The 16,706-nt window shown below is 46.5% G+C and overlaps 1 protein-coding gene across 2 annotated transcripts in view; it reads right to left on the bottom strand.

Moving 5' to 3' along the window:
• FAM234B (family with sequence similarity 234 member B) overlaps positions 1 to 4,527 on the bottom strand; it is a 178,789-nt gene extending 174,262 nt beyond the window's left edge. The window contains exon 1 of one of the 2 annotated variants that reach the window (XM_077452516.1): positions 4,382 to 4,527. In XM_077452516.1, coding sequence (XP_077308642.1) covers positions 4,382 to 4,418 — 37 coding nt within the window. In that variant the 5' untranslated portion in view covers positions 4,419 to 4,527. The remainder of the gene's footprint in view (positions 1 to 4,381) is intronic. The other variant, XM_077452515.1, reaches the window with a different exon arrangement.
• Between the last annotated feature and the right edge of the window lie 12,179 nt (positions 4,528 to 16,706).

Consider the following 16,706-nt stretch of genomic DNA (forward strand, 5'->3'; position numbering starts at 1 on the left):
GCTGGTGTTCTGTCAAAAGAGGCAACTATTCAAAATCTCCAATTACATAAATTCCAGTAAATTCCAGTGACTGTCCAGCAGCGGTATTTGCAGATTTTGATGATTTGGATGTTTTCACAGAACACTAGCAGTGTATACACTATGGTACACGAAGAGTTGGCTGTTTTGACAACAACGGCTGAGGAGTAAAAAAAAAAAAAAAAGTTGTCACCGCATTGGGGGCGGCCATCTTGTTGGTTACTAGCGAGTGGACTAACAATGTCCACTCGTTGCAGCGTATACACTATGGTACGAGTGGACATTGTTAGTGTGTGTATATATATATATATATATATATATATATATATATTTTTTTTTTTTTTTTTTTTTAACAGTACCATCATCCATATACAGAAATTGAAGAGGCAATGTAAATTAAACAGTGTGTGTTTACTATGACTTTAAGGGCTCATTCCCAATTTGGTGTTTCTTTGCAGTAATTAGGACTTCTTAGTCCTTGGCATTTTCAGGTCACATACACATCCATTTGCCTTTTTCACATACATCAAGGCATGTGCGCAGGTTAGCCATTGTTTGAAATTGTGCTAGGTTACATTTGTGTGTGATAATGCATATCAGCTTATTATAATCACGAGTTAAAGTAGAACTATAGGCAAAGCTTTTTTGTTCCCCCATTTTGCAAAGAGTAAGGGGAGACTAATCTTTACGTCCTGTCCCATAGCCAAAACCCCTTCTTTGTGGTTAAAAGTGCCCCCCTAGTGGCCAAAGAGCGGCGTAGCGCTATCGCGGCCATGGCCCCAGTGTGAAAGGGGTCTAAAGGTAATGTGTTATATGTCAAACAGATGCTGCCACTACTGACCTCTCCTTATAAAACGCTGCAAGCCAGGCTTTTATTCTGATTTAAAGAGCTTCACTCTCCTTACCCTTTCCAGTTATCCTCAAAAACATACTTGCCCAACAAACTCAGCAGTGTTCTGTAGGGATCTGGCCATAAGAGGGATTACTTTGACGCAGTTGGCGAGCTTAAATATGTATTACAATATGTGTGAACAAACAATCCCTGGTTTTCATTGGGTAGTTTGCTGAGAAATGTGTATAACATTGTGCAGAGGGTTCATGAATTTGTAGCGTTAACATGTGGTCACACCCCTGTAGCACCGGATAGATCATATACATGTATAATGATACTGGGATTTGAGCACAGGAACATCTGGTTTTTGTTGCAGTGCAGATCAGTGACCAGACCTGAACCCAGTACATCTCCCCCACCTTGTGTCTGTGTGCCCCATGTTGGCATGGTGTCCACCATCGTATTTGCAGTGGTAGAGCAGAACTGGCCATAAGAGGGATTACCCTGACGCAGTTAGCCAGCTTAAACATGTATTGCAATATGTGAGAACTAAATATCCCTGTTCTTCATTGCATAGTTTCTTGGAAAGGGTACAAAGCAGTGTGCAGAGGGCTCATTCTGAATTTGTTCTGTAGTGATCTGCCAGTCCATTGCTTCACTTCAGGTCCCGTGCCCCCATCTTCTTCGACATCATCGGGAGCCAGCTGCCCCCATGATGGCATGCATGTGACACGGTGCATCACGGGTTCCTGGCTGAAAGAAGCATAAAACAGCTGGGCTCCCCGATGAAGCGCATGCACTGTAGAGTACCCCAAGGCCTTCCGGTATGCGTGTCATCAGTAAAGTTATCAAACACAACATGGGATTTGTTTCTACTGCAAAGAATCGGAGCTGAGACATGTGTACAGCCCTTACTGGCTGCATGTGTGTTTTTGGGTGTGTGGTAAATTCACAGCCTAACGACCTGCTTTTTACCACCCCCCCGGTTTTCCATGTGTGTGAGCCCCCACCCTGAAAACAGCAGTTCCAAACAAAGGTTAGGAATGGCAGCCCCCTTACACTTCCAGGACCCCTGATCACAGCAAAGGAGGCTGTGTGCCTCACATACCAGCCTCTAGATGGCTCAGGGGACAAAGGAGACCTTCCTACAATCAACACAGAGACAGGTTCCAATAGGATTTCCCATTGACAGCTGAATGAACACTGAACTACTACAGGAGACATCCATATAGACCAGTCATAGACACATCTCCCCCCCCCCATTACGCCAGTCATAGACACATCTCCCCCCCCCCATTACGCCAGTCATAGACACATCTCCCCCCCCCCCCATTACGCCAGTCATAGACACATCTCCCCCCCCCCCCCATTACGCCAGTCATAGACACATCTCCCCCCCCCATTACGCCAGTCATAGACACATCTCCCCCCCCCCCCCATTACGCCAGTCATAGACACATCTCCCCCCCCCCCCCCCCATTACGCCAGTCATAGACACATCTCCCCCCCCCCCCCCCCATTACGCCAGTCATAGACACATCTCCCCCCCCCCCCCATTACGCCAGTCATAGACACATCTCCCCCCCCCCCCCCATTACGCCAGTCATAGACACATCTCCCCCCCCCCATTACGCCAGTCATAGACACATCTCCCCCCCCCCATTACGCCAGTCATAGACACATCTCCCCCCCCCCCCATTACGCCAGTCATAGACACATCTCCCCCCCCCCCCATTACGCCAGTCATAGACACATCTCCCCCCCCCCCCCATTACGCCAGTCATAGACACATCTCCCCCCCCCATTACGCCAGTCATAGACACATCTCCCCCCCCCCATTACGCCAGTCATAGACACATCTCCCCCCCCCCATTACGCCAGTCATAGACACATCTCCCCCCCCCCATTACGCCAGTCATAGACACATCTCCTCCCCCCCCCCCCCCCCATTACGCCAGTCATAGACACATCTCCTCCCCCATTACACCAGTCATAGACACATCTCCCCCCCCATTACACCAGTCATAGACACATCTCCCCCCCCCATTACGCCAGTCATAGACACATCTCCCCCCCCCCATTACGCCAGTCATAGACACATCTCCCCCCCCCATTACGCCAGTCATAGACACATCTCCCCCCCCCCATTACGCCAGTCATAGACACATCTCCTCCCCCCCCCCCCCCCATTACGCCAGTCATAGACACATCTCCTCCCCCCCCCCCCCCCCCCCATTACGCCAGTCATAGACACATCTCCCCCCCCATTACACCAGTCATAGACACATCTCCCCCCCCATTACACCAGTCATAGACACATCTCCCCCCCATTACACCAGTCATAGACACATCTCCCCCCCATTACACCAGTCATAGACACATCTCCCCCCCATTACACCAGTCATAGACACATCTCCCCCCCCATTACACCAGTCATAGACACATCTCCCCCCCCATTACACCAGTCATAGACACATCTCCCCCCCCATTACACCAGTCATAGACACATCTCCCCCCCCATTACACCAGTCATAGACACATCTCCCCCCCCATTACACCAGTCATAGACACATCTCCCCCCCCATTACACCAGTCATAGACACATCTCCCCCCCCATTACACCAGTCATAGACACATCTCCCCCCCCATTACACCAGTCAGACACATCTCCCCCCCCATTACACCAGTCAGACACATCTCCCCCCCCATTACACCAGTCAGACACATCTCCCCCCCATTACACCAGTCATAGACACATCTCCCCCCCATTACACCAGTCATAGACACATCTCCCCCCCATTACACCAGTCATAGACACATCTCCCCCCCATTACACCAGTCATAGACACATCTCCCCCCCATTACACCAGTCATAGACACATCTCCCCCCCATTACACCAGTCATAGACACATCTCCCCCCCATTACACCAGTCATAGACACATCTCCCCCCCATTACACCAGTCATAGACACATCTCCCCCCCATTACACCAGTCATAGACACATCTCCCCCCCATTACACCAGTCATAGACACATCTCCCCCCCATTACACCAGTAATAGACACATTTCCCCCCCATTACACCAGTAATAGACACATTTCCCCCCCATTACACCAGTAATAGACACATCTCCCCCCCATTACACCAGTCATAGACACATCTCCCCCCCATTACACCAGTCATAGACACATCTCCCCCCCATTACACCAGTCATAGACACATCTCCCCCCCATTACACCAGTCATAGACACATCTCCCCCCCCATTACACCAGTCATAGACACATCTCCCCCCCCATTACACCAGTCATAGACACATCTCCCCCCCCATTACACCAGTCAGACATATCACATGTAAACTGGTGTAGTTTGTTCTCCCTCAATTACTGTAACCTTCCCCCAATAGTACACAGTACATGCCCAGCACTGTGCAATGTATCGCTGAATACACTGCAATAAAATGTGAGTGCACCCCACCCCCTCCTTCCAGCAACACAATGACAGCCCCCCAATCACAGCCAACACCCCTCACCTGGCAGCTTCAGAGCCCTGGACAGCACCGTAGCCATACTAGACCCTGGGATGTATGCAAGGTGACGTCTCTGTCACATGACTGAGCGAGGGAGGCGGAGCTAGTGCAGTGGATCACATGGTAGCATAGATCCCGATGTGGAGTGTTATCTTCCTTCATGGTGCGTCTGCCCCGGGCACACGCTTATCTCTTCATCACCAGTAATTCACTAAATGCTCGGAATTGTTAACCCTTCGATGATTAGCAGGCCTCCTCGTTTATGACCAGTCACTCGCAGCAGTTCCCAGGTGCCTGTTGTGTGGCCTCACCGATGGTGAGGGGTGATGATGAGGGTGGGGTGTGATGGTCAGGGTGAGGTGTGATAGTCAGGTGTGATGAGGATGGTGAGGGGTAATGGTCAGGTGTGGTGATGAGGGTGAGGGGTAATGGTCAGGTGTGATGATGAGGGTGAGGGGTGATGGTCAGATGTGATGATGAGGGTGAGGGGTGATGGTGAGGGGTCATGGTCAGGTGTGATAGTGAGGAGTCAGGGTGAGGGGTGATGGTCAGGTGTGATGATGAGGGTGAGGGGTCATGGTCAGGTGTGATAGTGAGGAGTCAGGGTGAGGAGTGATGGTCAGGTGGGAGGGTGAGGAGTCAGGGTGGGGGGTGATGGGAGGGTGAGGAGTCAGGGTGAGGGGTGATGGTCAGGTGTGATGATGAGGGTGAGGGGTGATGGTCAGGTGGGAGGGTGAGGAGTCAGGGTGAGGGGTGATGGTCAGGTGTGATGATGAGGGTGAGGTGTAGGGTTGCCACCTCATCCCTTTACAACTGAACACATAATTACACCGGTTCTGTGGCGGATGAAAGCGGAAGTCCCACAATTTTTTTATTTTTTTTAAAATCAGTAGCTACAAATACTGCAGCTGCTGACTTTTTTAAAATATGGACACTTACCTGTCCAGGGCGCCCGCAATGTCAGCACCCAAGGCCGAACCGTTCCTCGGATGCTGCCGCCACCATCTTCAGTAAGGGAATCGGGAAATTAAGCCTTGCGGCTTCACTTCCCGGTTCCCTACTGCGCATGCGCGAGTTGCGCTGTGCAATTCTATTAGTCCGTGCTGTCTCTGGGACCCGTGTGTGTCCCAGCAGACAGCGCGGGGGGACGGGAAGAGGAGAAGACTCCCGGGGGGAGTCTATTCCCGGAAATGGGTGCAAATACCTGTCTTAGACAGGTATCTGCATCCCCTCCCCCCTGAAAGGTGCCAAATGTGACACCGGAGTGGGGGAGGGTTCCAAAAAGCGGAGGTTCGATTTTTGTGTGAACCTCTGCTTTAAGGTGGTAATTAAACTCACTTGGTGCCTTATCTGCATTACATTAGCCTCAGAACCTGTGTCATTCATATGTGTTCGGGTTTAAAGGGATGAGGTGACAACCTTAGTAAGGGTGAGGTGTGATGATGAGGGTGAGGCGGCATTCACTGCTTATGTGTGAGATGTATCAGTGTGGCTGTTCTCACACTCAGCTGGTCAGAAGGTTACACAATGCCCGTGTGTATTATACATCTAATATATTGTGACACTCGTCTTAAGACACATTGTCCCCCTAGAAACTTTAACCTATGATGTGATGATTTGATTGCAGCTACTGAGTCACTTTGTTCTTAAATATGACATTGTTCAAAACTGGATTGTCTTTTGTTTTTTATCTTTTTGGTTTTCAGTTTCCATTCAGTTCATTCCAGTTTATAGCAGAGCAGGGGGAGTACAACTGGGGGAATCCATAGTGGAGAAGGATCTGGGGGTTTTGGTAGATCATAAGCTCAATAATAGCATGCAATGCCAAGCTGCAGTTTCCAAGCAAAGTCCTTTCCTGTATTAAGAGAGGTATGTACTCCAGAGAGAGAGATATCATTTTGCCCCTCTACAAATCATTAGTAAGACCTCATTTGGAATATGAAGTTCAGTTTTGGGCACCAGTTCTCAAAAAGGATATCGGGGAACTGGAGAAAGTGCAGAGAAGGGCAACCAAACTGATAAGAGGCATGGAGGAACTCAGCTATGAGCAAAGATTAGAGGAACTGAATTTATTCACTCTTGATAAGGGGGGATATGATCAACATGCACAAATATATAAGGGGTCCATATAGGGAACTTGGTGTCGAGTTATTCACTTTACAGTCAACAAAGAGGACAAGGGGGCACTCTTTACGTCTAGAGGAGAAGAGATTTCATCTCCAAATACGGAAAGGTTTCTTCACAGTAAGAGCTGTGAAAATGTGGAATAGACTCCCTGCAGAGGTGGTTATGGCCAGCTCAGTGGATTGCTTTAAGAAAGGCCTGGATTATTTCCTAAGTGTACTTATGTGTGTAATATAAGTGGGTACTGACATTTATAGGTAAAGTTGATCCGGGGAAAATCCGATTGCCTCTCGGGGATCAGGAAGGAATTTTTTTCTCCTGCTTTAGCAAATTGGATCATGATCTGCTGGGGTTTTTTGCCTTCCTCTGGATCAATTGTGGGTATAGAATTGGGTATATGGGATCGTATGATATTATTATATTATTATATATTTTTTTGTGGTTGAACTGGATGGACATGTGTCTTTTTTTCAACCTGACTAACTATGTAACTATGAGCGGTGGGTCGGGGTGACACTTTAATGCTCCAAGCCATTCTCTTTTCCTGTACAACTGGTCCAGCAGTTATCTGTCTGCCAGGCTTAATGTTCCCTTTAGTCACAATTGTCAGCATTCCTGGTGTAATTGGAGGAGGGGTCAGTATGTTAAGCACTACGTCCTCAATAATTATGTTGGAGGAAAGTGAGGATACTGAGGAATAAACAGGCTAAAATTGATTTTACAAATGTATTTGTCAGTTAACACGTATGCACAATGAAAGAAAAGTTTGGACCCAAATACAGACCCTCCTCAGCCTTCATGTACAGGGGACAGGACCTTTAGAAACCTCTCCTGAACCATGGAACTGGACAGATGGTGACCGATGGTTAAAAACGTCCATTGTGGTGCTGCGTTTGCAATTAGAAGCGTTTTTTCTCAAGTCATCTTCCAGGACGGCACACCTGAGAGATGAGAGGCTCCTCCCTACAGGAAACACAATTAATCGACAGCTGTTTTAAGTCCCCACCCTTCCCCTTGATCCTCAGTTTTTTGATTGTGTTTCTCCCTACACAGCGAAACTGTTTGTTTTTTTCCAAATGACCCGAAGCCTGGGGCTGGTGGTCTCCCCCTGGGAGCCGGACCACAAGCTTGGGAAGCCTCTGGGTCTGGTAGGATATTCTTGTCCTTCCTGGGGGGTTCCCCTATCTTTTCCTCAGGGGGGGGCAGCAGAAATTGGAAGAGCCCCCCTGAGAGCTGAAGGACCCTGGGTACAGTGGTGTACCAAGAACTTCAGGGGCCATTATCCTGTCTCCCCTCCTTACCTGTACAGGTGGCTGTTCAGACGGGGGTGCTGGCCATCGGTTCTTTCCAGGGGGATCATGTCCCCGACTCCTGGGTCCCCGGTAGCTCGCGTGGGCTACCGGAGAGGGCGTGGCAACAAGCACCCGCGTCATTTTCAAACTTCTGGAAAATGGCGGCGGCGTTCTTACCCAGGAGGGAAGGCTGAGAGTCAGTAGGAATAGGCGCCCACATCCTCCTTTCTCTAGAGCGAGGAGGCACCAGTTTACTACGGTGGATGTCTGCCTTAACCACCTCAGATGGGAAGATGGGAATGAGGAATGGAAGGCATTGCCCCCCCCCCCATGTATATAGACTGACTGGTACAGTGCAGGACACAGCCTAACCTGGCACCTCCCTATGGGGACAGCAGTTGGGGGGGGAGCATTTTGGCGGCTATCCTCCTTGCGTGTGGACCATAAGGATGGAAAAGCAAGCCCGCTGGCTGTGGCAAAAAGAGGAAGACGACAACGGTGAGTACTTTCCTTTTGCCGTGGGAATTTAGCTGCAAAATCCCCAATTCCAGCCAGAGGGTTTCTGGGCATTTGAGATCTCACCTGGGGTCTGGATTCAAATAACCCTTAAGCTTCTGCTAAAAACACCAGCTGCAGCTCCCTCCTACATCAGAGAAGCTGTATGGTGGACAGGTGGTGCAGAGGAACGAGTGTGCCTAAACCACCTCAGATAAGAAAGAGGTGGGTAGGCCATTGCTCCCCCTTCCCCGTGTATATACCACCAGCCACAGCTCCCTCTTACAGGAGACACTGTGGTTATCGCAGCAGTAGGTTGCCAGCCTCTCCCTACATGCCCAGTTGTGGTACATTAGTAGGGATGAATATGGCGTACAGAGGGGACCTGGTAGATACAAAGTTACTTACAGGCCAGGTATACCACTGAACAAGTTATTAATTGGGCAGTGGTTGGTGGATTCAGAAGCTCCCCTGGTCAGCAGGTGCACTAGGTTACCGGCCCTATTAACCCAGCTGCTAGGAATCTGAAGTTGCTTCACGATGTTTAAAAGCTGACCTAACATTCAAGGATGGGCAGAGACCAAGCTTCTGTGTGGCACAGTAGGGGTTCCCTTGTGACAGATCCTCCTTTTGGGGGTTGCTTGCTATAGTTAACTTTCATAACCTCCAACCTCCCACTCCACCTTTACACTGTGGTTATATTATAGTGTAGGAGGTAAGAAGAAACTTTTTTTTTTATTGGTTTGGGCTACAATCCTTTTTAATTGAGGATTTTCTGTGCAAACCTATGCAAGAGCTACATAATTGCTTGTTTGAAGCCTGCAAATAGCTATTTACCCCCCCCCCCCCCCAGGCTAAATTGGTAACCACCTCTTCTAGAGGCTGTCTTAAATTGGTCTCTAGGGCTGGGCTCATTGAGACTTTAGTTGCTAATCAGCACCACCTGGGTTTGAGCTGGCTAGCGTTTGCTCAGTCTATGGAGGTAAGGTAGGACAACAACTACTAATAGTAGGGTGTCCAACCATTTTAGGATTTGTTCCTTCACTGTGTGTGAGGTTTAGTATCTACAGCCCAGGCTATGCCTATGAAATAAATTGCCTGTTGGTTGTTTCATAAAGGGATAGACCATGACTCCTCATTGGCTGCACACCAGTAGACCTCAGTAGTGAAGGTTTGTCCTTGCTGGGATGTTTTTGTGGCACAGCAGAAATACACATTGAGATTTGTGACATCTCTGCTCATAAGGGCTATATTGGTGTACATCAGAAATGTACTGCACTGAAGCTTGTTTGCTGTCCTTTATATACTAAAGGTACTGCTTTGTTTGGCTACAAATCAGAAAAATACAACAGTGAAGGTGGTCTGTACTTTCTGGTTTTGTGCTGCACAGCAGAAATGCACATCATTGAGTCTGGTGACATCTCTGCTCATAATGGTTATATTGCTGCACATCAGACATACACAAGATTGAGGTCTGTCTGTGGGGCTTTGTGTCCTGTATTACTGCCTTGTTGGTTACTTCTCAGAAAGGCAGCAGTGAAGTCTGATGGTCCTGATTTGCGTGGCGTTGTGCTGATTCAGACAGTGCTATTAACGGCAATGGCTGCCGAGTTTAAACATGCGATTTGACATGTTGAGTCGCATGACAAATCATTTCAATATGGATGTGCTATCTCTATTCATAGTGTTTTATTGTTGCACATCAGATATATACAGCATTAAGGTCTGTGAGGTTTTGTGTCCTGTATTACTGCCTTATCAGAAAGGCAGCAGTGAAAATTGATGGTTCGAATTTGTTGGGCTACATAGCAGAAATACAAATTGAACCCCTGCCAGGTGTAGTACATATACTGCCGTTGGTAATCCGTGTAGCACCACAAAGTGGTGGTGTGCTGATTTTAGCCATGCGATTTGACATGTTGAGTCGCAGAGCCAAATCTCTTCAATATGGATGTGCTATCTCTATTCAGAATTGTTATATTGTTGCACATCAGACATATACAAGATTGAAGGTTGTCTGTCCTTTATGTCTTGCATATACTGCCTTATTGGCTGCATATCAGAAAGGACACAGCAGTGAAGATTGCTTGTCTTTTTCTGATTTTGGTTTTGCTGCTCAGCTGAGAGACACATTGAGGATGGTGGCATCTCTGCTCAGTATTGGTATATTGCTACACATCAGACATACACAAAGATTGAATGTTTGTGTCCTGTATGTCCTATATTTACTGCCTTATCGTTTGTATATCAGGCACAAAAGTGAGCAGTGTTTTTCATGGATCTACCTTTCTGCATCTTAGGGATACACAGCAGGGGTTTGTTGGCTGCAATCCTCCAGGGAGTCACATCATTGGGGACCCCTTACTTGTTCGACCTGAAAATTGCATTTTTTTTTCCCTGCGACCTGTGTAATCTTGAGGTCTGTGGATCCAGGAATCAGGGACTGCTGGTGTCGCACAGACACAAATGGTACCCATTGGAAGCCATAGTATATGACGGGTGTGGGAACCCTAAACTTATCTGTCCCTTCTGATTGTGGTTTTGCTACACAGCAGGAATACTCATCATGGCGTTATTGTTTTATTTTGCAGCAGACCAGAAAGATTGCAGCTGTAAAGGCTGTCTGTCTTTTTCCTCAGTGTCTGCTTTTATGTTGTTGCACCGCAGAAATACTCAAGATTGAAGCTTGTTGGTGCTTTCTGTTTCAGAAAAACACAATGCTGCAGGTTGCTTGTGTCCTTTCTCAGTGTTGGTTCTATCTGAACTACACTACAGAAGTGCATGACAGAAAGGATTGTCTTGTGTTCCATATTTTTCCCTGTGGCATAGCAGAAATGCACAACACGGGAGTTGGTGTTCATATTAATCTTATAACTGTATTTGGTGGTTTGTCAGAAATACACAACATAGAAGTTTGGGTCTTTCTGTCTTTATATTTATAGCCTTGTTTTGCTGTACATAGGTAAAACACAACAGTAAAGGGGGTTCCTGTCCTTTCTGTATTTATATATCAGTTATGACCTAGCTAGCTGCACTAAAGAAATACGCAGCATTTAGGGTTTGCTTGAGTCTTAGGCTTCATGCACACAAGACGCAGATGCAAACGCTGCTGGACACATGTTGAAACCGGCGTTTAGAAACGCGCGTTTTGCCGCGATTTTTACCGCGATTTAGCGGCGTTTTACCGCGTTTGCGTCTAGAAGAGTTTCGTTAAGCTAACATCATAGACCCTCCCCAGCTCAAAAATTAACTATTTCAGCAATTTTGTGAGACCAGAGTGAGTAGCAGCAGCTGTGAGAGCTGCAGTGTACTTGTATTTAGCGTGTCACTTGCCACGGCACCTGCCACAAGTTGTGGATTGTCCACTTGCCACGTGACTTGCCACATCACCTGCCACGTCACTTGCCATGTCATCTGCCACAAGTTGTGGATTGTCCAACTGCCACAAGTTGTGGATTGTCCACTTGCCACGTGACTTGCCACATCACCTGCCACGTCACTTGCCACATCACCTGCCACAAGTTTTAGATTGTCCACTTGCCACGTCACTTGCCACAAGTTGGGGATTGTCCACTTGCCCCATCACCTGCCACGTCACCTGCCACAAGTTGTGGATTGTCCACTTGCCACGTCACTTGCCACATCACCTGCCACGTCACTTGCCACGAGATGTGGATTGTCCACTTTCCACGTCATCTGCCATGCCACCTGCCACAAGCTGTGGATTGTCCACTTGCCACGTCACCAGCCACATCACCTGCCACAAGTTGTGGATTGTCCACTTGCCACGTGACTTGCCACATCACCTGCCACGTCACTTGCCACATCACCTGCCACAAGTTGTGGATTGTCTACTTGCCACGTCACTTGCCACATCACCTGCCACGTCACTTGCCACAAGTTGTGGATTGTCCACTTGCCACGTCACCTGCCACGTCACCTGCCACAAGTTGTGGATTGTCCACTTGCCACGTCACCTGCCACAAGTTGGGGATTGTCCACATCACCTGCCACGTCACTTGCCACATCACCTGCCACAAGTTGTGGATTGTCCACTTGCCACGTCACTTGCCACATCACCTGCCACGTCACTTGCCACAAGATGTGGATTGTCCACTTTCCATGTCACCTGCCATGCCACCTGCCACAAGTTGTGGATTGTCCACTTGCCACGTCACCAGCCACATCACCTGCCACAAGTTGTGGATTGTCCACTTGCCACATGACTTGCCACATCACCTGCCACGTCACTTGCCACGTCACCTGCCACAAGTTGTGGATTGTCCACTTGCCACGTCACCTGCCACGTCACCTGCCACAAGTTGTGGATTGTCCACTTGCCACGTCACTTGCCACATCACCTGCCACAAGTTGTGGATTGTCCACTTGCCACGTCACTTGCCACATCACCTGCCACGTCACTTGCCACAAGATGTGGATTGTCCACTTTCCATGTCACCAGCCACATCACCTGCCACAAGTTGTGGATTTCCACTTGCCATGTGACTTGCCACATCACCTGCCACATCACTTGCCACGTCACCTGTCACAAGTTGTGGATTGTCTACTTTCCACATCACTTGCCACCTGCCATGTCACTTGCCACAAGCTGTGGATTGTCCACTTGCCACGTCACTTGCCACATCACTTGCCACGTCACCTGTCACGTCACTTGCCACGTCACTTGCCACGTCACCTGCCACAAGTTTTGGATTGTCCACTTGCCACGTCACTTGCCACGTCAGCTGCCACGTCACTTGCCACAAGATGTGGATTGTCCACTTGTCACATCACCTGCCACATCACCTGCCACATCACTTGCCACATCACTTGACACATCACCTGCCACGTCACCTGCCACAAGTTGTGGATTTTCCACTTGCCACGTCACTTGCCACATCACCTGTCACGTCACTTGCCACAAGATGTGGATTGTCCACTTTCCATGTCACCTGCCATGCCACCTGCCACAAGTTGTGGATTGTCCACTTGCCACATCACTTGCCACCTGCCATGTCACTTGCCACAAGTTGTGGATTGTCCACTTGCCACCTGCCATGTCACTTGCCACAAGTTGTGGATTGTCCACTTGCAATTGCAATTGTTTAAAATATTTTTCTAATGGTTTTTCATCATTTGCAATCATTTTTGAGATTTTTAATGTAAAAAAAAGGTCACCTTTAAAAACGCATATAAACGCAAACGCGGCTAAACGCGGTAGCGGCGTTTTGCCGCGTTTTACCGCGTTTTGCGTTTGAAACGTGGAAATTTTTGCTTCTGAACGCATTTTTTTGCTTCTGGAAAAACGAGATTAAACGCAACTGCATAAAAACGGAAAAAAACGAGACTGTGTGCATGGACACATAGGATAACATTGAATGAGTTCAGGGGCAGTTGAAAAAACTGTCCAACTGCATCTGAACGCGCGTTTAACTGCGTCTCGTGTGCATGAGGCCTTAATGTTTTTACGTCTTGGCAGCACATCAGAAAACCAGACTGTGAGGACTGTTTGTCTACATTGAGGTTCAGATTTAGGTCTCTTCCCATATTTGATATATTGGTTTAGCTAGTCACACTCAGGCACACAACATTGTTGTCTATGCTTGTGTCCTTTCTGTCTAAATCTATTGTGCCGTGCCCACAATCTATGATCATTTTATTTGTGATATTAATAATACATGTATCACCTTTTTGTATTTCAGCCTTCTTTTCCATGGAGGGGTCAGGAGTTCGGGCTGCAGATGCCACATGTCAGAAAACCTTGACCACTTACATTCAGGGATGCCAGAACCATTTCCTAGGGTTGAAGCCCTGTAGGGTTATGGGACACTGGAGGAAGGGGATAATGAATCGCCCTGTTTAGTAAGAGTTCTGTTCAGAGGAGTATTAGGGCCTGAGGATGAAGTATAAAGATGTATACCCGATCGAATAGGTTTCGGCTCGGTGCATGGCCTTCATTTCGCCCTTTTAGCAAAACTAGACGTAGCAATATGGGTAGTCTACTCCTGCTAGGGACTTTAATCTCCTGAAGTAGGCTCTCAGGCGTAAGTAAGGATATAGATTGGGCATGCCTTAAACCCAGGGTTCAAGCTTCTGTTAATCTATTTCCCTTAAGTAGGCTTCCCTTTAGTCTTTTGCTGACATAAAGATAAAAAGGAACAAAAAAATAAAAATTTGTCTGTCGGTGCCCCCCCTTTTTTGCAGTTTTATTTCCCTCAACAGGGTAGTGTTAAGACAGGCCCTCTTATTGATTAATGTAGTGTCCTTGTCTTACACAGGTCTCTTATTTATCTTTTTAGTGGTTCTAAGTAGCACCTACAGGCACAATAGGCCATGGTTGTTAGATGTGTGAGATCTACAAGTTTAACATGTTTTCTGATTCCATTTTTAAGAGCCCATTTCACCTAGATACTGCATCCGAAGCGGAAAAGGCAGGAACATCTGTGGAGCAGACCTGCAGATCAGCCGCATGATCCAGCTAAGATGCCTTCATCAAGCATATGAGCGTATGGAGTGGAGGTAAAGCTCACTGCAGAACCAAGGTTCACCAAGAGGGTCTTGCAGTGGCCCCACCCTAAGGTAGGCCTGAGGTACTTGTTTATCCTCTCAGGTGTGCCGTCCTGGAAGATGACTTGAGAAAGGTACCAGTTACTTACCGGTAACTGTCTTTCTGGGAAATCTTCCAGGACGGCAGGCCTACTTCCCGCCCGTTGGAGGAGGGAAAATTCTAGAACACTAGAAGGTGAGTACCTATGAGGAATGATTTCCCTTGTGAACCTGGTTCAGGAGTTACTTCTCTACAAACTGAGGATCAAGGGGAAGGGTGGGGACTTAAAACAGCTGTCGATTGATTGTGTTTCCTGTAGGGAGGAGCCTCTCATCTCTCAGGTGTGCCGTCCTGGAAGATTTCCCAGAAAGACAGTTACCGGTAAGTAACTGGTACCTTTTTTACATGTTGTAAATGGTCATAACTGTATCTCCATTGAAAACGCCTATATTTGAAACTCCGCTAAACGCAAGTTACCACCTTTAGACACGTTTGCACGCTGTTACAAGCATTTGGCGTTTCAAATGCCAATAAATTTCAGTCCTCAATTAAATTTTTTGCTTTAAAAAAAATGCCACTAAAATCAACTGCCGCTAAGGCTGCATTCACACCTGAGCGATTATCTGCTGGAAGCTCGAAGCTCAAGAATGCTGGAGGAGAAAAAAAATCAATGATTCCCTATGGAGACGGTTCACATCTCCACTCCATGGCGCCTGAAGCCAAACACCTGAAGATCAAACAAGTTCTGGAGCTTTTTTTTTTTTTGTCGCTCAAATCGGGCAGATTTGGGTATGTTTGTGCGCTTTTATTGTCATAGAAATGAATGGAAACACGCCATTCACGTTTTAAACCGTGTTTTTGCTCTCAAATAATTTTTTTTTTAAATAAAATAGTAATAATATAGGAATAAATAAATGTAAAATAAATACAACAAATAACTAGAAGTCATCATAAATAAGTAAAATTAATAATATGTAATATTACATTAAAATTAACCTCTAACCCTAAAATATGAAAAGACTCAAACAAAAAATACATTATTATTAATAATAATAATTTATTTTGGGTTAGGGTGTTTAGTTATTTATTATACTAAATGAATGATAATAAAAGAAGAAATAAAAGCTAACCACTTCCATTCCAGGCACTTTTATCTCCTTCCTGCCCAGGATAATATTCAACTTTCGTCACTGTCACACTGACAATTATGCGGTCATACAACACTGTACCCAAAATAAATTTGTATAATTTTGTTCACACAAGGAGAGCGTTCTTTTGTTGCTATTTAATCACCACTGGGTTTTTTTATTTTTTACTAAATAAACAGAAGGAAGACCGAACATTTTGAGAAAAAAAAAACTGTTTTTCTTTGTTTTTGTTATAAAATTTTTCAAATAAATGTTATTCATAAATTTTGGCCAAAATGTATTCTGCTATATTTCTTTGGTAAAAATAACCCAAATCAGTATATATTATTTACAGTAGTCTATAGGAAAGTTTTAGAGTCCACAAACTATGGTATATATCTGAAATCTGTTCAAGCCTGATGTATACATAGTTCGTCCGGTTGAAAAAAGACACAAGTCCATCTAGTTCAACCATAAAAATAAATAAATAAAAAATAATATACTATCCCATATACACAATCCTATACACAGTTGAACCAGAGGAAGGAAAAAAAAAACAGCAAAGCATGATCCAATTTGATCTACAGGAGGGGAAAAAAATTCCTTCCTGATCCCAGAGAGGCAATTGGATTTTCCTTGGATCAACTTTACATATAAATGTTAATACCCACTTATATTATGTACATTTAGGCTGAATTTATACCTGAGCATTTTCAGCTCATAAAACGCTTGTAAAAACGCCC

This window comes from Lithobates pipiens, unplaced genomic scaffold (genome assembly GCF_037356315.1).
Source record: "Lithobates pipiens isolate NorthernLeopardFrog02 unplaced genomic scaffold, aLitPip1_a1.2 Scaffold_23, whole genome shotgun sequence".
NCBI classification, from domain to species: domain Eukaryota; kingdom Metazoa; phylum Chordata; class Amphibia; order Anura; family Ranidae; genus Lithobates; species Lithobates pipiens.